We start from the raw sequence: 26,859 nt of genomic DNA, 5'->3' as shown, positions 1-26,859 counted from the left end.
GTGTTTTTATCTATTTTTTTTTAATTTTATTATTATTATTTAATCATGACATCAATGATACATAGTTGATGTTGAATTGTTGACTCGCCATCAACCAGGAAAAAGAAAACTCCATTTTGGGTTGATTTTAAATTTACATTTTATTTCAATCATCAATAAAAACCAATATTCTTTGTTAAACTTTTTTTTAATATAATCAATTAATATAAGATTCAATGAAAGAATTAGAGTTAATACCCTAAATATAAAATTTAATGAGATAGAATTGAATGAGGATAAATGCAGTAATTCAAATTATATTTTGTCTTCACAATTAGAGAGAGACCAAATTCAAAAATAAGGGTATTTTAAACTACAATAAGATTTAATAAATTTTAATAAGAATTAATATCTTAAATATAAGACTTAATGATAAGGACTTGAATGAAGATAAAAATAGTCATTCAAATTACATTTTGATCCTTACAATAATAAAAATATCAAATTAAAAAATTAAGTAATAAATTAATTAATTGTGTTTATTGTTTAAATTAATTAGAAAGCCAATGATGAGTAATAAAATGAACACGAGGGGCTCTCAGGGTGAGAGCGTTCCCAACTGACCATCATTCCACTCCCTACTGCCGACCTAGCAATACTTAGAAAACCAAAAGGATCCCATGTTCAGAGGTCACGTCACTAGGCCATAGCCAACAGGCCCAACACTTCTCATGCAATGCACCAACACTACAAAGCCATCAATATGTTTCCAACTTACTTGACCTAAGTTTTCTAAATTATTATTTCTTCCAAATTCCAAAAGCTTATTGGGGCCCATTTTACTGGATATATCTTTTGGACTTGGCTCCACCATGGGAACACGACCAGGGAAACTGAAACAGCCACGTATCTCTACCAAGCTCTCCTTTTTTTTTTTTTCTTTGCTTTCTTTTTCTTTATAATAGAAAAAAGATAAATAAAACAATATAGAAAGAGTGTGATAGACCACACGGATTCCTACAGTATTACACAAAGCGTATATCCAAAACTTGAGCTGGTCTATAAATTGTTCTCAGCCACGCCCTCCATTACCTTTAAGAGAGACTCTGTAGTCTGTAGCTCAAATCTTATGGCTGAGTTCGCAGGAGAATTGCAAAGCTTCAAACCTTCTTTCCCCTTCTTAGAGTTCGACTCGAATATGGAACTACTAAACCAGATTGCAGAGTTGAACCCAACAGCTTTCTTGAATCCCAGCCTGAATTTACAGAGCTTCATGGGATTCTCCGGTGACATTTCCTTCGCCCAGCAGCAACCTGAATTCTCGATGAGCTTTGCAGATGAGACGACGGGTCTCCTCTACCAAGTCAGTCCGAATGCATTGCCGGCAGTTGTTCAACCAGCTGCTTCCGTTGGAGATGTTGTAGTCCATGAAAGTAAGATTCAAAAAGCAACAGCGGCATCAGAGAGCAGCTCCGGAATCACTTCTTCTGCTACAGTTTCGGAAACGGGGTTGGGAGGAGATACTCATCAGATTAAGAGAAAGAGCGTACGTTCTTATTAATTCCTTTTCCTTAGTGACGTTTGGTTGTTTTTCTGGAATATGGTCACTCTGTTTATGTGAGACTCAGATTGTGGGTGTTTGGTTTTTGTGTTCACAGAGCCTAGGAAGAGGAAAGAGAAAGAGAAACAATGAGAAAGAAGGGGAAAAACCAAAGGATGTTATTCATGTCAGAGCAAGAAGAGGCCAAGCCACTGACAGTCACAGTTTAGCAGAAAGGGTAAATCTGTAATATTGTTTTTTAATTTTTTTAAGAAATTAAATAAAATACGCCCCTGTTGCGATCAATATAACAGAATGAAAAATGTCTTCTTCAGAACACTGACTACTATCCATATTGTTGTTGTACGATCTAAAATAGCTATAAGAGTAAAGTGCAATGTGTCATGTAAAAAGGGAAAAAATAAGTAGTTGGACATTGTTGGAGTTAACTGTGATTCCTTTTCTGTGGATCAGGTAAGAAGAGAGAAAATCAATGAGAGACTGAGATGCTTGCAAGGCTTGGTTCCAGGATGCTACAAGGTAAGATTACAGCTTTAAGAAGATTCTTCCATTAATGGTTTCTTGATTAAAAACATTTTTTTTTTCTTTTCTTTCATACAAGGAGTATTTAGTTATTTGTCTAATAAGGATTTGTGGATTTGCAGACAATGGGAATGGCAGTGATGTTAGATGAAATAATCAATTATGTTCAGTCATTGCAGAATCAAGTTGAGGTGAGCCCAAGTAGATATATCATATATGGTTTGCTAATGAATTAAGGAGAATTGTTAAAGTAAATTACTAATATATGCTTCTTTCTCTTCTTTGTGTTTTGCCTCAGTTTCTTTCCATGAAGCTTTCAGCAGCTAGTTCTTTCTATGACTTCAACTCAGAGGTGGAGGTTCATGAAACTATGCAGGTAAATACTTAAGCACCATTTGCCTTAAATTGATGTGGGCTTGTCTTGTTCACCATCATCATCCAAGCCTTATTTATCCCAACTACATGGGGTGGCCGTGCACGACATGAATCCTGCTTCGCCATTGGATTCTGTCTTGTTCAACAAATCACCATGAATCTGGTCAAAGTTTTAAGGAAGAAGGTGCACCATTGAATGTCACCTTCACATGGTTGAGACTTGGGACAATGAATTTAACCCCCCACTTTAGGGTGGTTGAATGTAATCCAATGTCTGCAATTACAAGAAATGGAAGTGAAGTATTGTCTTTTTATGTTCCGAAAGGAAAAGAAAAAAAACTTCAGAGGCCACATCTCCCCTGGTGTTCTCAGGTGCAGCTCTCTACTAGACATGGAAAAAGAATAATTGGGACCACTAGTTCCACTCTGAATTCAGGTGCTGGTATGTGCCCAAGGGACCACAGTATGGGGAAGGTTTCCTTAAACAGTGCTCACTTTGAAATGGCAGCCCCGGCCCAATCGATCAAAAGGGGCTAAAATAGCATAGCTAGCCTTTATGAGGAAATGATCCCTCAGTACTCTTTCTCCAGAGTCCCATGGGCCATGCTATCCCTATTCAAAGGACAAACTTTTCCTCTATAACATCAGAGATCAGACCCTTTTGAATTCATCAAGCACAATGGAGAGCCTTGACCATAATTTGCTTCCTATCCATTGGTGATTGGCATGCTGTAAACAGAATTTTGAATCTAAAATGGGTTCGGATCAAGAGTTAAGGATCGATCCAGTTAGGGACACCTGAGCTTGACCATGGCCCTTGAACTCGACTCGACATTTCTTAGATATGTACAAAGTGTTGTTTCATTCTCTGAAAGAAGATCTTGTCTACTTCATTTTTAAGTGATGGTTGGATGCCTGGTTCATTTTGCAGGGGGCAAATGCATATGAAGCACAAGAGATAGAGAGGCTGATGAGAGAAGGTTATGGAGGAGGTCTCACTTGCTCCCAATCAACATGGCCCCTTTGACTCTACTTTTGGCTCTTATTCCCAACTGCTGCAGGCCACATGAACAAGCTCTATTCCTTCTCTGCCATATATCAAATCTGTCTCCTGATCATGCTTTATATAGCACACGTGCAAACAAAACATGTACTCCAAACCCATACGCCCATGTGGGGGCCAAAATTAAAATTCAATAATAAAAGTTGTTTTAATATCATTTGTCTTCAATTTGTTTGTTAATTGTCCTTAATCACAAGGTTCTGGATGAAATTTGTTTCCTAGTACCAACCATTAATCTATGTATGACTACCACCATGTTGCCAAGATCAAGTATTATAAATAATTAATACAGTTTGACTTTAATGCTTCTTAATTTCTATCGTGTTGTATCTGTTTTCGCAATAGAACAACATAGCAAGCTATTTTGCATTCCTGAAGAAAATCAACCGCAAACTTCAGCCAATTAATTTTGTCACGAGAGAGAGAGAGAATATTATTATTATTAGTAGTAGTAGATGGTCACTGGTCAATAATTCAACTCCATATTGGTGATGCCCCAATAAGGTTGTGTCGGGCATGCCTAGCCCATGCCTTCGGCTTAAGAACAAAATGTGGGTGCACATTTGTACAGTCAATAATAAACCTGACTTCTCTCTCTCATAGGACAGTGTCCCATGTAGAAGGCCCATTAGATCAAATAATTAGTTGTATGTATATTTTGTTTGAGCCATATAATAAAAACCGAAAGGAAATATGATGGGGTATGCTATTTAGATAGTTTATTGTCTTCGTACATCCAATGAAGAATAAGAAGGAAGGTTAAAAAAGAAAGAAAGAAAAGAAAAGAAGATAGGATATTCATTTAATTTAAGCCTATCTTTTCATTTTGAAATCCAAACTAGGAGTCCAAGTAGGACCATCCCATGAATTTGATTTGGTTGCTATCAATTTACATCCAATGAATAAGAAGAAACAAGGAACAGGAAAAGAAAATGAAGATATTTATATTATCCTATCTTTTCAATTTAAAACCCAGACTAGGAGTCCAGGATTGGACCAAAGGACTGAAATCCATCTGCCATATAACAATTGCATTGAATGGCACATCTTTTCAGACTTGGTGCAATAAAGGGGGCATTAAGAAGATAATTACATGATTGTTTTAAGAAGTTTATACAGATTAAATTCAACAAATTAAAGAGCCTGGTTAATCCAATCTAGATTTCTGACTAAAAGAAATGAAAAGAGAAGATTTTTTTTTTTTTTTTAATTCTGTGCCTATCTTTTTGACACGTATCTGGTTTGGCACCTCCATAATCCATCCCAAAATCAATGGCAACAAAGTGTAGAGAAGTCATTTTTCCTGACCAGAGAAAACAGCTTCTAGACCCAATAAGGCAGCACAAATAACAGAACGTGGTCCAGAAAAAAATGGGCAGGTATGTCAACTGGATGGACAGCTAGCTTAAGCAAAGAATTTTTGACATCTATTCCCACAGGGTGGCCAGAATAGAAGGTGAAAGAGACAGTCATGGGATCTACCTTGGCATTTGGTGGAGCCCATGAATGGACTATTGGACTCCAAGAAATGTTACCACTCTAAACTGAATGATTGAAAGAAAGAAGCTAAGGAAAATGGTTTAGAGGGTGATTAAAGGAAGAATGACAGGTTCATTGCATTCATGGATTAGGGTTTTGGGATAGAGAGGATGACAGCTTGAATGGGCCACACAATGCCAACAAGAGCATGGGCAATGTGGGTTCTCCAACCCCTCAAATGATAAATACCCATGAACCTCCAAAGCAGCTTTTTGAACTCCTTTTTCTTTGACTCCCTTTTGACCAGACCCCCTCTCTCTAGAATTCATGCACAAGAAGAGAGAGAGAGAGAGAGTATGGGCCCACCTTACTAACTAAATCAATGGGTCATATTCCCAATTTAGATTTGAATCTCACGTATGTGTCCAATGTGGGGTTTGGTTCATATAGTAAGCTTCAAAAGACAACTATGACTACAATGGGCAAGTCCAAGAACACCCCATCCCCGCAGCAGTAGCACTTAGGTATTTGCTAGAAAGCCTTGGAATTGCAGAAGGTTGTTGGCTAGAATCTTATTCAACATGGCTGAGATAAAAACCAAATTATTGTTGGGGGAGACAAGCTTGCGACACGTGGTTGATATAAAGGTGAGATTTTAGGTTTAGAATAGCCTCTTCAACTACTGCTGGCTCCATCCATCTAGGAGTAATCTATTTTTAATTTATACATTTTCCCTATATAAAGAGGCTTGCATAAGCTATTTCAATTCCTTTATTTTATTACACCCAATATCTTATTTGCGTCTTTATAATCTAATCCGGAACAATCAGTATGTGAGGTCCCATCTTGAAGATTTTCATCAAAAGAAATTATAGTATCAGTCAAACTGGATGGTTTAGCCACCAAATTTAAAGTATTAGGTTATTCTTTTTTTAGCAATCACAAAAGAATTATAATTATATCGCTTTATCACACACACAAAAAAAAAAAATCTGTTCTTTGATGCCTGAAAGCATCCTGTCAAGAAGGGTAGCTTTTGATCTGATAGAACTCCTAATTGGGTTCAGTTTTGATGGAAAAGATTATCTACAAATTGTCTCATATGATATGGACTAGTTACTATCATGATTAAAGTAGTATCAGGACTAATGAATATTTCTTTAAAGAATAAGAACAAGGCAATCAGGGATTTGAAGATAATTTAAAAGAAAGAAAGAAAATAAATGTGATAGCCACAGAAAGAGAGACATATCACCTGGGACCAATTGGAAGCAATTGGAGCAAAGCAGTAAAATCAAATCTTAAGGCAATGCTAGCTATGATCTTAATTTCTACTATGTCTTAGAATTGAACTTTGACTAACAAAATAATTGAGGGCCCATGCATGTGTTTATAAAGGGTATATAGGTCCGTTATTATACTATCTTACTACTATATTTCTTTGGGCTTTTTCTACATTCACAAAAGTTTATTTTGATTATTTGCAATGCAAAAGAAATATAATTAGTTTTTCTTTGTAATAGGGCAGTGACTAAAGAATTTAGACAAATATAATCTGTGAAAACACAATGTATCCAAGATAAATAGGCCGGGTGAATATGCAAGAGGCCCTTTTCTCAGAAATAAGTAGTGGGCACGCACTATGCAGCTCTTGTTCTGGTACGTGATTTCATAAAATAATCTGTTGAAACTTTTATTAATCAAAGGTATTTAATTTTTTTAGGTCCACCATAGCATATTTGACACAAAAGAAACAACCGATTGGATGGTTTTACTAAGAAAAATAGTACTACTACATCTTTTTCGAACTGTTAAAGAAAAGACGTTACTCTTTTCTTTTTTCTTTTCTTTTTTAAAAAGGAGCTATTCAATTGATAAGGAAGGTATCCTATCAAACAATTTCTTCATTGTTAATTAATAACCTAGTAGATCTCCATATGTTCTATTATTTTACAGCTTAGGTCAAAAGGATAATAAAAGATACTGGCTGACAAATTTAATAGGTTTTAAGTTAATAATAAAATACTAGCAAATAAATCTATGGGGTTGAATAAAAAATTGGTCGGGTTTGGTTTGGATCCAGGCCAAGGTCCAGGTTGGTTCTTAACCTGAGCCAATCCAGTCGAAAAGGGTTTAGAGATGTGTATGTGTGTCTCAGAGAGAGAGGGGGAAAGAGATCCATTTATTAGAGAAAATTAAGACCTAAGAGGGTTTTAATGTTTCATTGTGATATCTTATATTTTAATAATTTAATTTAAAATAAATACTCAGACATGTAAGAAATGAGAGGAGAAGGAGGTAGGGTGACATTAAGGTGAGAAGACTTAGAGGTATCAATGGATCATGTTTGGATTGGACCCCGCCCGAATCAAAATCAATTTGAACGGATTGGATGGATCAATAAAACAAATTGAATAGGACCAGTCCATACTTAATGGTCTAAAGTATTTATTTTATTGGATTGGGCATGGTCTATCTGTAATGGATTTATATAAAATTGGGTTACATTGAACCAATATCCAGTCCATTGACAAAAGATAAGGCTTAAGAGCAGCATAGGTGCCAAAGGATCACGTTTGGGTTGGGCTTAGTCTAAATTAAAACCAATCTAAACAGATTGAGTGGTCCAGACATTGAATTGGATCACTCTAAAATGGTCTAAAGTATTCATTGGATTGGATTACACCTGGTCCATCTGTAATAAACTCATATTGGACCAAGTTGGGTTAGACCAAAATTCAGTGTATTGACAGCCCTAAGAGAACTCTTGGGCCTTGGCCTCCCTCTTCCCTATAACTAATATACATACGTACATTCATACTTGTACTGCCAAAAGGGTAAATTGCATCTTCATTCCGGGCTTCTGAAAATAACAGGTATCTTCTCGTTAATTTCTGGAATTACATTACACTTGGTGTCCTCTTCCCCCTAGAGATACTCTTGCTCTGTCAAGTGTCAAGAGGCCATCAAGTTATAAAGAACAAGTTATGTCCCACTTTGGAAGTTTCTGAATCCCTAAAAGCCCACCGAATAACAGCTGAACTAACTGAACTGAATGACTTGCGGCTTTGGTTTATCAAAGAGATTGTGAACTCATATCTGAAGCTGAAGTGACTAATTACTTGAATTCTTCCCTAATTATTATGTAAGATGGATTTGTATGGCTATCTCTAATTTAAATTGATTCATGTTTTCAGAAGTGTTAATTTTTTTCTATTTACATTTTCAAGGAACAGTTGGGCAAACATAAAGAATTTATGGTAAAAAATTGGCTTCGGGCATCAAATATAGAAACCAAAGTCTTGAATAAAGAGAAGGCGTGGCCTTGTCATCCACCGTGAATACATACTTAATTGAGGGAGCAAAATTGTTTCTGAATATTTGATGATTGACTACCACGTTTATGAGACTGATCAAAAGTTTTTCAGATATTATATCTTTTTTTTTCATATGATAGTCGAACCCAAAGTTAATTCCAAGGAATCTTTAGGCGCCCTTTTCAATAGCAGAACTTCTGATCTAAAGACCCATTTTGCTGCATTGCAATTATAGGACCTTTACCGAAACTAATAACAGTAACAACTAACAAGAGATAAGGTTTCCTTCGATTGGGTCGATTAGATATATATCCTATTTCTATCACGTGGAGGGATGATGTGGCCAATCACTACCCACCACCTAGTTAGTTCATCCTTAGTCGACCTCAGCTCTATAGTCCACATTTTGTTAGTGTGCTTCCTCAACTGATATTAGCCATTAAATTTGCCTGTTAATGGAGGGTGCTGAAAGGAATATGTGGGCCTTCTTGGTTGAATCTTCATCCAACGGGGCCCCAATTGTTCTCCCCACCTTCATGGGGGAATTGCAGCCCTAAAGCCCATATACCATGTGTTAATAATATCCTCTGTCGGCAAATTTTGATTAAAGCTCAAACTTTGGATTGATGACTGATGTGTGGACTTGGGATGTTAACAAACATGGCCCATTCAGCCCATTAGAGTGTCCCCTATTTATTGAGCATTTTGCATCAACCACATTATCATTCCATGTGGCAGAATTGAAGCGGGTTAGATAATATGAAGAAGAAGCCTAATAGACCCAATTAGACAACTTTTTCCCTGATGAGAGTAGTAGGGTTACCTACTCCATTAAAATTTCTTGCAAGCAATTTGACATACACATTGACAACAATTAAGACCTGCCAGCCATTGATCAATGAAATATTGGATGATTCTCCATATCAGATATATATGTTCGCAATGTGAATTGTCCAAGTGTGTTTAATTTTGGCCAACATCTGGAGAGATCATCCAGACATGTTCATTGACATCTAGGTATTGGATGTCATAGTTTGGCCTCAAACTAGAACTAGAGAAGAGATGTTGATCATATAGCATTATAGCCAAAGCAGATTTTGGATAACAGTAACACACCATGTGGAATGTTTTTATCCCATCTCTTCAAATTAACAGAGAACTTCGTCTCTGCGGATAGCTAGCTAGCTAGGGTTCTGAACTTGAAGGGTGATGATTCAGATTGGCTCAGCTGGGCCTGGGGCTGGCTATTCCATTCATTCAGCCTGGAGGCATGAACCAGGACCTAGCTAGCCCCAGCGCCTGCCTAGTGTATATATGAAAACCCTAGCTAGATAGCTTGGTAGGTAGCATGCAATTGCATGGCCATGTTCCTAAGAGTCCGTATTGTGGGTTCCTTGCCGCCATTAGAGTCCAAGAGACCGTTTACTTTCATGTCTCTACTTCCGCTATCAGACAACTTTCTTTTCTTTTATCTTCTTTCTTCCCTCTCATTCTCATCTCATCAATGAGAGGTCTGTAGTTTCGCCACCTCGCACCTTTATCACAGATGGGAAAATTAAAAGAAAAAGATTCCAACTTCATATCGTCCAGTAGTGAAGTATACTCATAGCTAGCCTGAATACAGAATTCACACAATAAGGAGGGCCCATGAATCAGTGCTCCATTGCCCATTACTGAAGCTGGTCCCCCAATGTTGAGAGGACCTGGTTTCAAGTGATCTATGGAGACAGTACTAGATCATTGTCCTACTATAGCAAGATGGTTATGTATTCTGATATTCTTTGGGTTAAGTCATTTTTCTGTTTGGTTGTCAAGGCGAAAGCAAAACTGCAAAACTGAACAGAAGAGAACGATCGATTAGGAGACCTAGTAAATTAAAGTCTTCTTCTAAATTTAACACTTTAATTTGTAGCATGACGTTAAGGAGAAAGTCTAGCTAGCCTACTCCTTAATTAGTAGCAATTAATATCATATACATGACAAGTAGATCCCCAAATGGAGTTGGAGGATAACTGGATAACCCATCCAAGCACTTAGACAACCAAATGGAGTTCATGATTATCATGCAGAGACTAGAGACTGGGGCAGCTACAAACAAAAGTGAGGATGACTTGACCTCATCTGTCGACTGTCCAGAGAAATCACCTCACAACAAGCCAAGAATGTCAAATCACCGCAGTCTACATCCCTTTAATATATATAGTCTAATTACATACATTGTCGGGCGGCCTTGATGTGTGGTGTGGCTCATCCAACATGGTCTATGACGCATCCATCTTAGCTTTGTCATCGTCTTGTGAACTAATTCTACTCTTGTTTCGAGAATTAGAAATGACTGCAGCTAGCTAGGAGTTCCCCAACTGATGTGTGGGTTTTTTGGCCCTAGCTAGCAATGTTCAGATGTAGAGAAAAGCATACCAAAATGCTTGGAAAGGCTCATAAATGAGATGAGAGTAGGACTTGTGCATGCAGCAATCTCATACTGCCTTTTATATAGCTTATGACCTTAGTGATTTCTTTTTATATAGCTTCTATATATAAGCTGGTTATTCTGTCCAACATTTTGAATGATATCTGGCCGGCCGGCCGGTCACTAAACCAAAACCAAAACCCTGTCAAATATTATTGAACAGTTTGATTGACCTCATATATATATAAAATTTTCCACGATTTGCATTCCTCAACTCTCTCAATCACAGTTTGATGAACTGGGATTGCAGAGTGACTTGAGCTGTATTTGTGTCATGGGAGCGAATTGGGTATAGTCCAGTTTAAGGAAATAAGTCACAAAGATTTCCAAATCCATGAAATTAGATTAATTTTGTGGTTTGGGTGCTAAAATAAATCAGTTCTTCATCTATTTTCTGATTAACTTATGGATTTTCACCTTATTGGTGATCAATCTGGCTAGTAATTAACTTAAAATATTATTTTAGCTTAGTTGGTAGGTAGCTGACTTAATTGCATTTCAATAATTTCAAACCGACTTATGAATTATTGTGGAATATAATGGGCTATATGGTTGTCTATTTGTGTCCCATGAGTTAAGCCAACTTGGAACTAGGAATGAATTAATTAACAGAATTATATTGAAGAAGAAGGCATGTACGGTCTATGGCATCCAATAGGTTGGACCATATGCCTCAATGAAGATAAAAAGCAATCAAATACCTAGTACTTGTCTTTATTTAAAGCTAGCTTGTAGCAAGTGCAATGCACGTAGACAAATCTAGCAGAAGGGGTTTCATTCGATCAATCTACAATGGAGAGTGCTAGATTCCTTCTGGACTGTAGAATATGGTAAATGATATATCAATGACGCCTCTAAGAGTTTTTGCACTAACATAGACTTTTTTTGTAGAAACATTTTGTAAATTAAGCAGAAGAAACCAAAACTTGTGTTATATGAAGCATGCATCAATATTATTTCCCCAAAGTTTAGCAAAACTTCTGCAAAGTCTGCCCAATAAGGCCTGCTATACAAACAAATGGCAAAATGATTCAAGTCCAAAATAGGTTTCTTTCCTTTGAACTTCCTCATTAATTTGCTAGCCAATCCACCAAAATTTGCCCATTTTTAATGGAAATTAAATAGAACCCTCTAACATATAAAGATTCCAAATTTCTTATATAATGTTTCAATTTCATGGCTTCATGCATTGGCATTTCAAGAGTATAGATGTTTTTACAACTTTCAATTTTTTTTTCTGTGGAAGTATTTCAAATTTTGGTGAAAACTTACAGAATTTCTGGCCATACTATGAAAAAGCATTTTATAAAGTTGCTAGAGAAGAGGATTATTCCAAAAAGAACGGTTCTATTGATTCTATACATTTAAGCAACAACAGATTTAGGTTTAAATAGTTAGTTAACTTATATAGATTAATTAATGATGCCTCATTTTGCATGAATAAGCTAGAAAATGTAATGTGGTTAAGTTTATCATATATCAGATTATTTTCATATTGTAAGTCTTCTTAAAATATAAAATAAGCTAGAAAATAAATAAAAAATCATGATGACCACTATTTGGAATATGATGGTTGACAATGTGAGGCTGGCATTTTATACAATGACCATCTCTAGTATTGTAGGGCATGATTTGTTGGAAGGCGGTTTAGCCATATATGGGTTGAGGACTTTTTCTTGGAAGAAAAGTTGGCCTAGACTACTTCATAGATCTCTCAAACGACAAATAGTACTACATAAAATATATTAATTCATATTATTGGGACTTCACTTCCCACAAAGAGAAGAACGTGCAAAGAAAATTTTTGAGCAGGTGGAACTAAATCGGGACATAAAGGCAGGCTCCGTTTGGAAAGAATTTAAATACAAATATGTACACCGCAAAAACAACGTTTAAGAATACAAAATAATACGAAATATAAAATTTTGCGTTGTACATATTTATATTTGTATTTGTATTTGTATTCTTCCCAAACTGTGACAGGAAAAAAAAAATAGCGGCCTAAATTCAGTGTGGTAATTAAACGGGTGTTTTATATGTCACTCAAATATTTAAAAACAAAAGTTTTAAAAGGAAGAACTTAGGCCCTCTTTTCTTTCCCTTTGTTTCTCTACCTTTTCTTTCAAACCAAACACAGCCCTAACAAAGATGTGTGAGGTTACAATAGTTTGGAAGAAATGGAATCTCTACTTCTTTTACCAAATATAAATAGTTGATTGAAAAGTTGAGGGATAAAAGTAGAAACCTCTGAAATTTTACACAAGAGTTGAGAATTAGTTTGGATTGGACTTGAATTCTTGGGCTTTGGGCCGGGCCTAGGCCTAAAACATGGGTTTATTCTCAACTTTTATTTGACGTGGGTTGAGACTTCAGAACTAGTTTTTGTTTTGGGGTTTTTATAGTCTGAATCCTATCCATGGATTGATGCCAAATTCACGGGCAGGATGCGGTTTACAGGGGGGCTACTAGTAGAATAGGAGGAGGCTGCAATTTCAGATTTCTGAGATGGATTGCAGTCCACTTATCCCCCTTTTTTTCGTTCTTTTATTTCCATCTTGATTCTTCTTCGGTTTAGTAAACTTAAATCTTCATAATGTATTATCATAGCCATAAGTATTGCCACCTCAGCATGGCAATCTTCCATTCCCACCTCTAACGGAAACATGTAGTCTCAAATTTGTTTACTTTTTAATCCTCATTTTCCAATTGCTTAGAAATCTTCCTAATCTCTCTCTCTCTCTCTATCTCTCTCTCCTCCATACCCCTAAAACCTCTCCAACATATTAGGAAACTTCTCCAATTTTCATGCTACCCTTAATGTGTCTTCCTTATCTTTTTGATCAACCTCTTATTGTATTTATCATCTTTCCATTTTCTTCTTTCTCCTCTCGTATTCCTCTCACTCTCTCTTCTCATCACAACCGCCACATGTTAAATAATACATTTTAGAACAATGTTACAAAAACATGACCAATTAAATATATAATTATTTCCTTTAATCATGTACAGTTGCATAGCTAATTAATAAATTATTTATTTGATTAGTTAATTTAAAGTATTACCTAATTGAACTGAGTAACATAACTATCCTAATTAGTTCATTAAATTAAATTAAATGAACTTAAATTAAGTAACCTAATTAATCAACTTTAAATTAAATTACCCTAATTAATGAAATTAATATTAACCCAATGTTTTAAAAATCACATTTTTGTCGTTGGGTTCTAGCTTAGCATTCAATCATCGGGTTTGGAAATGATCCACTTATGATATTCATCAGTTTTAAAAATCAACTCATAATCAGAACCACTTTGGCCATCAGTTTTTTGATTAGCAGTTCAATTATCTGGTTTGAATGGACAATCTTTTCTATTTAAAAAAATAATAATTAAAATAAAAATGACCAAAAACCATTGTCTGAATTGAATGGTTTGACAGTTCGGCCATCAATGGGTCATTGATCAAGTCAATGGTTTTTTGGCCAAAATACGGGTTAAGGGTGAAACGGAACCAGTTGCCTCAAAGGTTTTTGGGTCAAAAGGTCTGACCATTTGGGTCAACGACAGTTTGAAAACCATGATATTCATCATAAATATAGCAAGATAATTAAATTATAAAAAATAGTTATCAGTCTATGAATGGTTACCCACTTCAAACTGTTCAATGATTATACAATTTGGATCAAAGGTCCATTGACAAAAATCAACAATATTTTATGAAATAATGGACTAACAGGTAATTAAGCAAAAAATGTAACCAATTTTTCATCCAAAGAGCTATGCTCAATGATCTTTGGTAGGGGAGGAGCAAAAATTTTTTTCTAATTGGACCAAAACCTAATTAAATGGATGGTGCTTTGGGGGGCTAATCATTGGGTTGGGTGGGGTGGGGGGGAGAGGAGAAATTTACATGGAGAGAGGTAGTATAAGTGGGGATTAGGGTTCCCCTGTGTCACCCTGGCTTTGCCCTGAATCATTGGGGTTGCTTTATCCCTTGCTTATGTTAGAGCATTTTCCCTCCAGCATCTAAAAAAATTGGACTTGATTTAACTTCACCTAAGTAGGAATGCCATAAGACTCCTTCTACCTTAATTATACTTGACAAAGCACGGGTCGTGACTAATTTCTAAAATAAATTCAAGGAGTTTAGCCTCACCCTTGCAAAAATAATTTCTTGGTGAAAATGGCTTCCCCATAGGTTCTCTTATACTTAGGGGGTGCAAATTTAGTAGATTGAGCTAGGTTTAAGTTCAACCAGGCCCAGCCCTAAGAATTGGATATAAAGCCCGAGCTCAAGGTTTAGCCTGAATTGTTCAAATTGGGCCTTACTTAAACTGAAATCCCAATACTATACATCTCAAACATGTCAACCTGCCAATAAAATATGTTTCAACAACTTACCGTCATGCATGACGTGTTCCAGTCTTATTGTGAGATGTATTGTGTCAAATCACATTGGTAAGGTGTTAAAACATGTTTCGCTAGAGATCACATCTGTGCCTTACATGCACATCTCAACATGTATCATTGGAAGATGTTCTCAATACAAAATTGAGATGTGCTGTAATACCTATATATAAATTCATTTTGCTTTCGTTTTCCATGACAGGTACTGGAGATGTTCCCAATGCACGCTGTGTGAGGCGCGAATCTGATCTCCATTCCCGTCCCTTTGTTGGAGTGTAGGGATTTGTCGCGTTGACTGCCACCTGTCAAAAAGAGATAGGAATTAAAATTCTACCAACCGATCAAACGGTCCAACTTCAACATCAAACGGTCTAAAGAGAAAGGTAGGAAAAGCGGAGTAACTCCACCGGCATGGGCTTTTTCGTCAAAGCATCTACGAAACGGACAATAAACTAGGGACACTTTAGTAAATAAAAGTTTTGATATTTCTTCCACCGCCTTCTAGTCTCTTAGCGCGACAATTATTCGAGATCGGCTTCAGTCACTGCAGTGCCCGTTCGAATACTGTTCGAACAGCCTTTTGCATCGGGCTCTTTATGCTTTATTTCATGGGGAGATATTCCGAATACAAGGCTATGACGGTTAGGTTATGATGGTTGTTCGAACGTGCCATGCAGTGACCGAATCCTATTACCAATTATTCAAACAGAGTGCAAGCTAACCACCACGAGCTCATATATGCTCAGCTTTGACCTCTCGTAGTCACACAGAACTTCCATTTAATTACTGCAGGTTTCAGTTTATCTTTTCACAAAGAGAAGAGAGAAATGGCACAAGGGGAAGGGGGGAAGAAGAAGGTGATGGTGGCTATTGACGATAGCGAGTTCAGCCACTACGCCCTCGAGTGGAGTTTGGAGAATCTTCTCGACAGCATCTCTTCGTCGCCGCTCGTTGTCTTTACGGTTCAGTCTCTCGCCGATCTTAGCTACATCTCTGCCGCTTCTTTCGGTGCCGTTCGTACGTAATCTCTCTCTCTCTCTCTCTCTCTCTCTCTCTCTCTCTCTTTTGTTGCTGTATGTTTTTAGATGTTAATTTTGTAAAAAAAAAAAAAAAAAAGATGTAGCTTTTCCTTCAAAGATGAATGTTTTTAAGGGAAACTTCACTCTTTAATTTGGGTCGGTCAAGTTTGTCGAAGCTTGAAATCGGTGAATTGCTTTAGCTGATCTGGAATTTTCTTCTCTTGTGCTTTTGTTAGGTCTCGCGTCTGTAAAAGTTAAGTGTTAACTGTTAAGAGTATGAACCATCGTTTTAGATAGAACATAGTTATGATTCTGGGGAAGGAAAAGGGTAATCTGGAAATGATGATCGATGTCGTTTCTTTTTTAATTCTCGCTTTTGCATATTGAAATTCCAGGAGTCCAGTGGGTCTATCCTTCGAGTCCAGATCACCTGACAATAAAAGACGTTCCAGCACCCTAACAACGTCATCTTAAACCGCACATCTCATGCATGGCGGGTCCCACTGGTTCAGTCCATGACCTGATTCGACATTTTTTAGAGGAACCCGATCCAATTTATGCAAGAAAGTATGGCAAATTGGAGAATAAGAGCTGGTGTGTACTGTGGTTTAAGGTTTTGAGAGAGAGAGAGTGAATTTGCACAATACTGTATACTCCATTGTGGTTTACTATAGTGGAGTTCTGCTCCTAGATGTAGGCTATAAGCTGAACTATGTAAATCTCTATAAGCATTCTCGAGTTGCTCTGTCTTGCATTTTGTTCTTGTTTCTGCAAATCAATTTCAGTTCTTGGGTTTGCTCTTCCGCAACAAGTGGATTGAGAAATTGGGGAAGAATTGTATCAAAATGCTTTTGACAAACAATGCTTTCTTACTGTCTTGGTGTCGATTTTTGCTTGTGCGTTGGATATAATTAATAAAAGACATAGCATTCTTAGAATGTCATGCTTTCTGATCTCTTCTTCATTTATTGCATATTTCTTGCCTTTAACAGATCCAGAGTTGATTAAATCTCTCCAAGACCATCAAGAGAAGCTTTCAGCGGCACTCTTGGAAAAAGCTAAGGAAATCTGTGCTGCTCGTGGGGTATGGTGACTCAAACTTAGTCCCTTTTAATTTACTGGCAATTTGTATTTATGCTTATCTCAACTCATTCTTTACTATGTTCCTAACAGTTACTTAGTCATGTGGTAGTGGTGCATGCATTAAGGGGGCGTTCTATTACATGAATGTTTTTGTTTTCATTGTTTTCGAAATTACCACATCAGCAAAAAAAGAAACATCTTCTTCAACTCTGTTTTTGTGTTCAAAGGAAAAAACAAATTGATTTTGATTCACGTTATAGAACCAAAGCAAAATGGCCTTGGAACTGGCAACAAGAAAAACATTTCACATTGTAGAACGCCCCCTACGTGAGTATTTTGCTTTGGTTCCGGTTTCCAACCGGAAAGAGGGCGAATGTATTATTTAGAAGCATGAAACTGAAAGAAACTATATCTGATTTAAACAAGTCAGAGTTCAAAATGGCTTCAGAGTTCAGACATGTATAAATATCATCTATTTACGTGCCATAGTATTCACAGTCCAGAATCAAAACAACACATAAATGTGATGATCAAGTTCAAAGTGAAGTGAACAACATAATGAAGGAAAATATTGTATTATGGCATTTCCCACTGAAAGATTGTACATGTGACTGACTCTAATAATAATCCTGTGATCAGTCCTTTTAATATTTTTAAGAGTTAGGTAGTCCCCTACCCTATTACCTATTCTTGTCATGATCTTCTGAAATTGGAGTCCATAGGTTTTGGTTAAGTTCTGAAATATTGTATAACTAAAATATGAATCTCTAAGTCTTAAATACTGATTTTTCACACGGATTACCGAATAAAGGATAAATTTTGAATGTGTAAGTTCTGAAATCTTGAGTAGTTTCAGTAATTGTGGGTTTTGGTCAACTTTTTCCCAATGCTGATGCCAGCTTGAAATTGAATGCATGGATGTGTGTTCACTCACATTTATCACTAAATTGCTTCCCTTTTCAAAGGTAACTGCAGAGACAATTTCAGAGATAGGGGATCCTAAAGAGGCAATATGTGAAGCAGTTGAAAAGTTCAACATCAGTCTTCTTGTCCTGGGTAGCCATGGGCGTGGAGTAATAAAGAGGTCAGTCTCATTTTTTCTTGAAATCTCTCTCTCTCTCTTTTGTTTGCGATGCTTGTTTTTTTTTTTTCTTGTATCTCATATTACACAGCTGTCAAGTAACATTCCTCATGAATGGTGGATAAAAGCTTTCTAGACCAACCTTGAAAGACAAAAATACCTAGAGATAAGTAACTTGTCTTTCCCTCAAGGTAATACCTGTTTATAAAGGACGGTATCTACAAGGCCAATTTATCTCTTGCATTTTCAAGGAAATAACAACCATAAAGGGTGTTAGGGTGTTGGAGGTATGAGTGGATAAAACATCATTAGGTCAAGGCAACAACTGCCAAGGAGAACTTAGGTAATTGGTGCCAAGCAAGGCAACAAGAACCCATAAAGAACAATGAATATTGAGACAATAAATGCTTTACTAGTTTCAATATGCATAGAATGGCACAAGCCTTTGAAATGATTTCCCACTGTGAGAATAACCAAATTCAGAGTACCATGGATCTATAAAATCAAACTCCTGATTGCTTTGCAAAATGATGGGAAAAGGGCTCGGCATGATAGCATTTGGATGAAATTTTCCCTGCAGAACCTCAGATACTTGACAATGAGAGTAGCAAGCTTCCCTGTCTTAAGTAGCTTTTTTTTTTTTTTTTTTTTTTCTGGGGGGGTGGGGGTGGGGTTATTGATTCCACCACCTCAAAATTTTTTATGAGTTTGGAGGGTACTGCAGCATAGGTGGGGGTATGGAACAATACATTCAGAAAACCAATAAAACTTTCTAAGGGGGAGCAAACCATAAATTCCTTTTTTTTTTCCTATTTGAATGCTTGCTTCTTCCTTGATTTCTTTCTTTTTTGACAAATAGTATTTCAGAAAATTATGTACAGTTTTATTCTGAGTATTATATAAATCAAACATTTTCTTGCATTCTAATGTTGTGAACTACCACAATCAAAACAACAACTATTTTCATAAAATAAATGTGCTGCATGCCCTTGTGTGCATGAATTAACAACATCAATTCAGTGCATATATTTCTTTTGTAACTTCCATTTTATTCTTTGGTTCATTTCTTCTGGTATAAAGATCACGTTTGGTTGTGTGCAAATGAAAATTTTATAGACATGACATGATAATGGATGGCTTTAAAATTGTTGCCATGGATGAGACATTTCATTACCATGAAAAAGGCTGGTAAACTTTTATAGAATGGATATCATTGAAAAAAACAGATGACGATGTCTGTAAGAATGGAATTTATGTCTAGTCATTGACATGCACAAGTCTTATAGCTATAGTTTTAAATTGGGACATTGGCATGAATTCCAAGTTACAGTCAGCACTGATGTTGGAAGGATGCACGGAAGCTTTTCTAGAAATAGATAAGCACATACAAGAAATTTTCAGAAATTGAGGGAAAAAATATCCAATATATTCCTTTTAATTCTCAGTATGTCCAATCTGCACATCCAAATTAGACTTTGAGACAAAAGGCTTTCTTTTCATGGATAAATGGTTAGAACTATTAGAAATCTGTCCATTAACTGCATGGTTTTAGCTTGGATCATTCATAGTTCATGTTTGGATGCTAAGATGAATTTATTGAAACAGGGCTGTCCTAGGAAGCGTGAGCAGTTACTGTGTCCACTCTGCAAAGTGCTCAGTTCTTGTCGTGAAGAAACCCACGTGAGAATTAACCATCCATATCAAGTTGAAAATTTGTGTTTATCCATAATTCCATATGATCTATCGTATGGCTATGATTACAAGTTATGGAAAAAATAAAGATGGTTTATTTGATTTTCGGTGTCAATACTTGTTTTGTTTTGTTTTTTTTTTGTTCTATGCTCTTTGTGAAGAAGCAAATACACTGAATTTTGATACGAACTGATCTTCTGATTGCTTTGAAATGTATCAATTGCCAATTTGGAAAGAAGAAATGAGGATTGAAATTTTGAAATGTATCAACAGAAACTCCCCTATTATATTGAGAAAGGAACTTGGCCTTTCCACAAGCTTAGTAGATCTCGGAAAGGTAAGGGAAACCTTTACAAATCTTGTTTAGGTTTCCCCATCTTTCCCTTCATTTTCCTATATTTCACTTCAAACCAAACATAGCATTAGTTTTTATTTTAAGTTAACACTAAATTAATTAAAATTCAAAAAAAACTATAAAATTATAAGTTAGAGAGCTGAAAAAAGAAAATCAATCCAAGTGGATGGACAATAAGCATGGTTGGCCTAGTTATCAAGTCAAAACTCAAAACGGTGATGGATTCTCCAAAGCGGATGCCTTCCATGGCTTCGCCTGACATTCTCTATAAAGTCGGTCCATGTTAGTCTTGGATCATCTCATTCGGTCCAACCTCCGCCATATCTGAGCTATAGTTTTCCTGCACATGTTATATTAAAAAATAAATTAACGGATGGAAGAAACTCATTTGTATAGAAAAAGAGTACTCCATCGCCTAAACTGAGTAGATCAAGAATGAGAACGCCATTAACTTTTCATGTTAATGTTTCTGTTGGTCTGGTTCTGCCTTCTGTGGTACAGTCTTGAATATCCAAGAGCCGATAACAATGAAAAAAATGAATAAATAGATAAGAGGACCCAACCCACTTGCTTATTAATATCCTTTCCGGAAAGTCATTAATTCAATATTGACGCCGAGTGCATGCAACTTGGTCGACAACTTCTGCATGAGTCACTTATTAAAAGCCAATATAAATAAATAGGAAAAATCATGTAAGGATGAATAATTAATTACCCTGTGATATATTAACTAAGGCCCCGTTTGATTTGCGGGAATAGGGGTCTGGAATTGGAATTGGAATGGATTATTCCCACTGTTCTTAAAATCGGACTGGATCGGATGATCAGATCGGAAAAACCGGGAACTGGTCACCTAATTGATTTCGTTTTCCTCCAAAAACATTTTTAACTCCAAAACCGTTGATTTTGGTCAGCAAACCGTTGAATTGGCCAGTTAACTGTTCGAACCGGTAACCGGACCCCTGACCAGTTTAGTCACGGGTTTGTTTTTAAAAACCATGGTTATTCCAATTCCAACCGTTTGGTTGGGCAGAAATAGAATGGGCTATTCCGATTTTTGCTGGAATGGTATTTTCTCATTTGAGGGCATTCCCTGCCCCTCCCTTGGGAATGAAGTCCCATTCTTACTGATTCCAATTCCTATTTTCATTGAGATAATGGACTATAAGAATATACCATTCCAATTCGGATTTCAATTACCAACCAAACGGACCCTAATTTTAAAAGGCATGATTAATTACTAGAGAGGAATGCAAACAATGAGTTCATGCAACTCTTGGGCCTGGCTGGCTACCTCACTCTGCAGAGAAGACTGAAGCTATGCCTAATTTTGTCTTGTAATATATATTTTATTGAGTTCCCAGCGCGAGGGGGGCCAAAAAATATGAAGTTCCCTATCATGGTTTGAGTTACCCAAGGTTCAAAATAACAGAATTGCAGAGCAGGTAAGGAGAAAAATGGTAATGTAACACGATATATTTCATTTATGCATGGATAGGGTGGAATATTTTGGATGTTCTTGGCAAAAAATGATTTGGTTTGGATATATTTAGATACGTAAAGAAAATGGCATCCATAGGAAGTGGATGGATATATGGAAGTGGTATTTATCTTGTAAGCTTCAAGATAATGACAATAAGGTGCAAAGAGGATGGATATATGGAAGTGGTATTTATTTTGCAAGCTTCAAGTCCTACTTAATGACAACAACCAAATGAAACTAACATTTAAATTCAAGGAGAGAAATAACTCCTAAATGCTTAATCATAGCTTTGCTATTTTATTTGAACTCAACACAGAACTAGCCTGAATCGAAATTAACAGCCAAACGTTATTACTTTTCTTTTTTATTATATTCTTAAATTAATCATGTTCCTCATTGTTCTTTTCCTATAAAAAAGTAGTTCAACTTATGATAGACATTAAGATAAAAAATATCATAAAGTAGGTACCTGAAATGATCTTACTATCTATCTTGAGAAGATGGTTGGCGATCTTGATTGGAATTAATTTATGCTAAAAAAGGTTTGTTGTGTATTTATCAATGTTTAGATAATCGGACCGGGCATAGAACCGAAGAAGGGAGAGGTTCACAGTCAAAGGTTCGACCAGGGTTGAACCATGATGATATGGAATATATATATATATTACGGATCATATAAGTACCATATATAATATATTTTATAACTTTCAATGTACTTAAATATGGTGGATGGATGGTAAGCTTTTTAATTTTTAAAACAAATGACTAGGGCTCAAGCCTTTTTTATTTACATTTTCTTTAAAATACGTGTATAATAATATAATATGTATAATAAATAATCATTAATTAGCAAAAGTAAAGAGATGGATTAGTATAATTAAGTAATTTGTGAAAATAAGAGGTTTTCCATTCAAATCATATTAACAACATTTTAAAATTCCACTTATATATGGACCCAAGCGGTTTTATGAAATCAGGACTGGTTCACTGGTTTTCTGGTTCAACCATCCGGCCAGTTGGTTTTCAGCCGATTTGAACAAGTCTAATTATTGGGGTATGACCGAACTAGACAAGGCCCCGGTCACGGTTCAACCAATTCAACCGACCGATCTGGTCCAGTTTTCTAAACACTATTATTCACAATAGATCCCTACAATAAATACTAAAAAGTTAAAATACAACCACCAACGCTACAACTTCAGATTTTATAGTTATTTTGATGTTTAATCCTTTAGATCGATTGCCTGACTATTACCATCTATAGTCCTTTCAACTATTCCTAAAGTTATTGAAACCTTGTAAAGAAATGCATTACCCATTAGGCAAAAGTCTAATGCCATGTAAAATAGAAAAAAAAAAGAAAATATATAGTGTTAAAACTTACATGTAACAATCCTGTCATAGTTTTGAACATCTTAATTGAGATGTATTGGTAATCAATATATGCGAATTGAGAAATGTTAGCAAACTGATTAAGATCAAGAACATGTGCCTTACTTAAATCAGCATCAATTAATTTCTATTCAACAATAGTGTATAAGAATATATAATTAAAAATATACTAGAAAAAGAATTAAAATACAAATATGATTTGATATAATACCGAAAATGGTTGAGCTTCCATGGTTGCATTATCTAGGATAGGTGGTTTAGGTTGGAAAGTCTTATTAATTTTTTTTTTCTCAAAAGATTGCTTTTCTCCACTACCACCACCACTACCTTATTTGTGACAATATTAGATGCTACTTGCCTATTTCTTTTTCTTCTTCATTGTCTCACTCACCTAGTAAATTATCATCCATATCACAAGATCCAAGTTGACTCCCATGCTCAAGAGATACATCCAAATCATTTTCAAGATTATCAGATAGAGCAGCTTGTGCATTATCTAGAACTTTACCTTTTATTATCTTCTCCACTCCAATATGAATCTTCTGAAAGCCATTCAAAGCATATAAATAAGTTTTTTCCATTTCTCAACCTGATTTGATATAGCTTGTGAAATACTCATCAGTTCAGTGGTCCTCATATTATACCCACTTCCATCTTTTGCATCTCTTGACCATCTTTTTAAAACATATTGTGATGGAAGTTGAAATATACCTTTTTGAAAAAGCACTCTCAACCTAAGACCACAAAGCAACCCAACAAACTCAATTTTTTTACAACTACATGAAACAAACACATTTAGTAATGAAAATGTCATAACATATTCATGATGGTTGCCAACATGATCACCTTGTACTTAACCATTACATCAATTTCAACTTCACTTTCTATGAAACAATTCAAAGAATGTATATACTCCTCAAATTCTCTAAAGATTGTTGGAGTATAAACCTCTGCAACATGTTGTAGTATTGCCACTGGCATACTCAAGTGCAACTTGTTTTGGATCATTTTGAAATCCATCTCCAGTTCTTTTTTGCATATATCATCTACTATATCAAAATGGGCAAAAAAGTGAGATGAATTCAGTGATGATTTCAAGTAACTTCTTAATAAATTATTGATGCTCCTGCTTCTTTAAGCATTTGTCATATTAGCACAAAAGTGGTTCCTCCTATAGGCTAACGCCCACTTCCCTTTTACTTCAAAAAACTCTTTCAACCATACATTTTCTTTCAAATTATATTTACAAAGCATCTTTTCCTATGCTATGAGAAATTCATCATCTTCTTTGTAGTCATGTATTACTCTATTAAAACCCTTCTCAAAAGTCTTGTAAACACACAAAAAAAAATGAGATAAATGTTTGGTTACATTCTAAAAAAATGTGCCAAATACAAAAATGGTGATTAACCCCTGGGAGGACTTATTCTATTGCATTTGCCATTTTCTAAACAATGATCTGTCGGTATTGTCTTTGGCATTTTTCTAGTCATTGCATTCAAAAAAGATATAAAAAGCCCACTTAAAAGACTTAATAGTCTCATCATAAAGCATTGCATCCCCAAAAATCACAATTTGTCAATGATTATTAACACCAAGAAATGTTGTGAACGGTCGTTCATGCAAGTTGATTCTAAATGTAATTTCAAATCAAACAACATCTCCAAAATAATGATAATCAGCCACCATTTTTGCATATGCCCAAAAGACATTTGTTATTTGATATACAGCATCAAATTGAATGGAGTGAAAAGATGAAGGATTTTCTATTTGTAACTTCTTAAAAAATTTTAAAATAAGTCTTGCACCTCCTCTTTCCACATCCTTCTCCCTTTTCATATGTAAATAATTACAACAATCAACATGAGTGAATCCCAAATTCTTGACTCCAACTGATTGGGCCATATATTCCATAGTTGCTTTTGGAGTCATCATTGATTTATTTGCAAGATTAATCTGAACAGGTTGAATCACTTTCATTTTTCTCTGTGATCTTAACATGTGTGACTTACTTGGAATTACAACTTTGTGATTATTCTCCTTTTCCAATCTAGCTATACAATATTGGCCATTTTCTTTCATTGAAACAAACATATGTGCCTTACAACCGATTTTTGTATTGTCACATCACTTCTTCATTTATCTTCACTATTAAAACCTTGGGCAAAACAATGGAATATCTTATCTTTTATTAACCCACTTTTTGTTCTATATTCACTACTCTTTTTATTAACTAAACCCCAACCTTTTGGCATATTCATTATAAAACGAATATGCATCATCTAATGTTTCAAATAGCATTCCAAATTCTAATTCTTGTTTTATTTTACTCTTTGCCTCATCATCAAACACCAACCTACAAGAAGTTTGGCATTCATACTCATCATCTACAAGACCTTCATCTTCACTATACAATCTAATACAATCTTCATCTTGAGTATTCATTTCAAAATCCAATTGGTTATTACGATACCCTTGTAACGAAAAGATCCGCATTCTTTTTATAATTATAAACAATCAACAATAAAAGACAAAGCACAATTTTAGCTTACTTCAAAAAATGGATTAATGTAAAACGACAAAGAGAAAGAGATCTAGGAATAATAGAGAGAGGGTTTAGGCTTCACACGCAAACGATTGAAGCATCACACATCTACAAAAGGAAACAATTAAACAAACTTCTATATTTTATTCACCCTATCTTCGAAACAAACTTCTATATTTTATTCTCCAGGTAAATAAAAATTATTTGATATTAGCCCACCTTTTTCACAAACCCTGCTTTATAGGGCCACTTGCGAAGTTGCATTGCAAGTGATTATCAGTCTTCAATCCGAATTTCCTTTTCGATAGTTAGAAGGAAAAATGTCTTCATCAATATGAAAAGGCAAGCAATATAAGACGTTTATTCTCCTTCTAACCCTCCACATGTTTCTTCTTAAAACCTAGAAGGGCACGTGGTCTATATTGGAAAATGACCATTTTAGAGCTCTGTATTGATTTTCTTAGCTGTTTACATGAAACAATGTTCTCCAAGGTTTTTAAAATCGATTCCGAGAACGAACTGGTCAGGGGTCTAGTTCTGGGTAAAATGGTTGGCCTATTTTGATAAAAATAAAAATAAATAAAAAACGGTCGAAACCGTTCGAACAATAAACCACCCAGGTCAGCAGTTTAATGACCAATATCAACGATTTTTGAGAAAAATTCGGTTTTGAGATAAAATAGAATAAATCACGTGACTGATTCCCGGTTTTTCTGATTGCACCGTCCAATCCTGTCCGATTTTAAAAACCATGATGTTCTCTCATCCTTCCACTGCGGCCCATTTACTTGCAGTTACGGATCCTCCAAGAACGAAATAGAACCCTACGCCCATACCCACAGCTTATAGTCAAATGTCATTTTGGGGTTCAAGAGGTGGTGGCCTTTTTCACGGCAAGCAGCACAGACAAGCTGATGACAACTATACAAGTGGAGTGGTTAAAAAGAACATCAATGTCACAATCCACGGAAATGCATTTGCCCACCAAAACGAGAAACCCAGATGTTCTATTAAATTATACTTCTTAATCAAACCTA

At 35.7% G+C, this 26,859-nt stretch overlaps 2 protein-coding genes and 1 pseudogene across 2 annotated transcripts; 2 read left to right on the top strand and 1 right to left on the bottom strand.

Annotated features, from left to right (window-relative positions):
• The first annotated feature begins 1,004 nt into the window (after positions 1–1,004).
• LOC148863661 (transcription factor BEE 1-like) lies at positions 1,005–3,668 on the top strand. The gene is made up of 6 exons (XM_088979617.1): positions 1,005–1,525; positions 1,638–1,757; positions 1,994–2,059; positions 2,185–2,253; positions 2,361–2,438; positions 3,369–3,668. The coding sequence occupies exons 1-6, from the start codon at positions 1,109–1,111 to the stop codon at positions 3,462–3,464; spliced, it is 846 nt and encodes a 281-aa protein (XP_088835743.1). The 5' UTR covers positions 1,005–1,108; the 3' UTR covers positions 3,465–3,668.
• A 12,016-nt stretch (positions 3,669–15,684) lies between these two features.
• On the top strand, positions 15,685–20,317 carry LOC148863660 (universal stress protein A-like protein). The gene is made up of 4 exons (XM_088977992.1): positions 15,685–16,189; positions 17,184–17,275; positions 18,240–18,358; positions 19,961–20,317. Exons 1-4 carry the CDS (start codon positions 16,000–16,002, stop codon positions 20,037–20,039), a joined length of 480 nt encoding a protein of 159 aa, XP_088834118.1. The 5' UTR covers positions 15,685–15,999; the 3' UTR covers positions 20,040–20,317.
• Positions 20,318–23,108: 2,791 nt separating this feature from the next.
• LOC148863659 (protein FAR1-RELATED SEQUENCE 5-like) lies at positions 23,109–25,722 on the bottom strand (annotated as a pseudogene).
• Positions 25,723–26,859: the final 1,137 nt, after the last annotated feature.

The sequence above is a fragment of the Nelumbo lutea genome, chromosome 3 (assembly GCF_056320005.1).
Source record: "Nelumbo lutea isolate HS-2025 chromosome 3, American lotus-T2T, whole genome shotgun sequence".
Taxonomy (NCBI): Eukaryota; Viridiplantae; Streptophyta; class Magnoliopsida; order Proteales; family Nelumbonaceae; genus Nelumbo; species Nelumbo lutea.
This window is presented reverse-complemented; position numbering and strand designations above follow the sequence as displayed.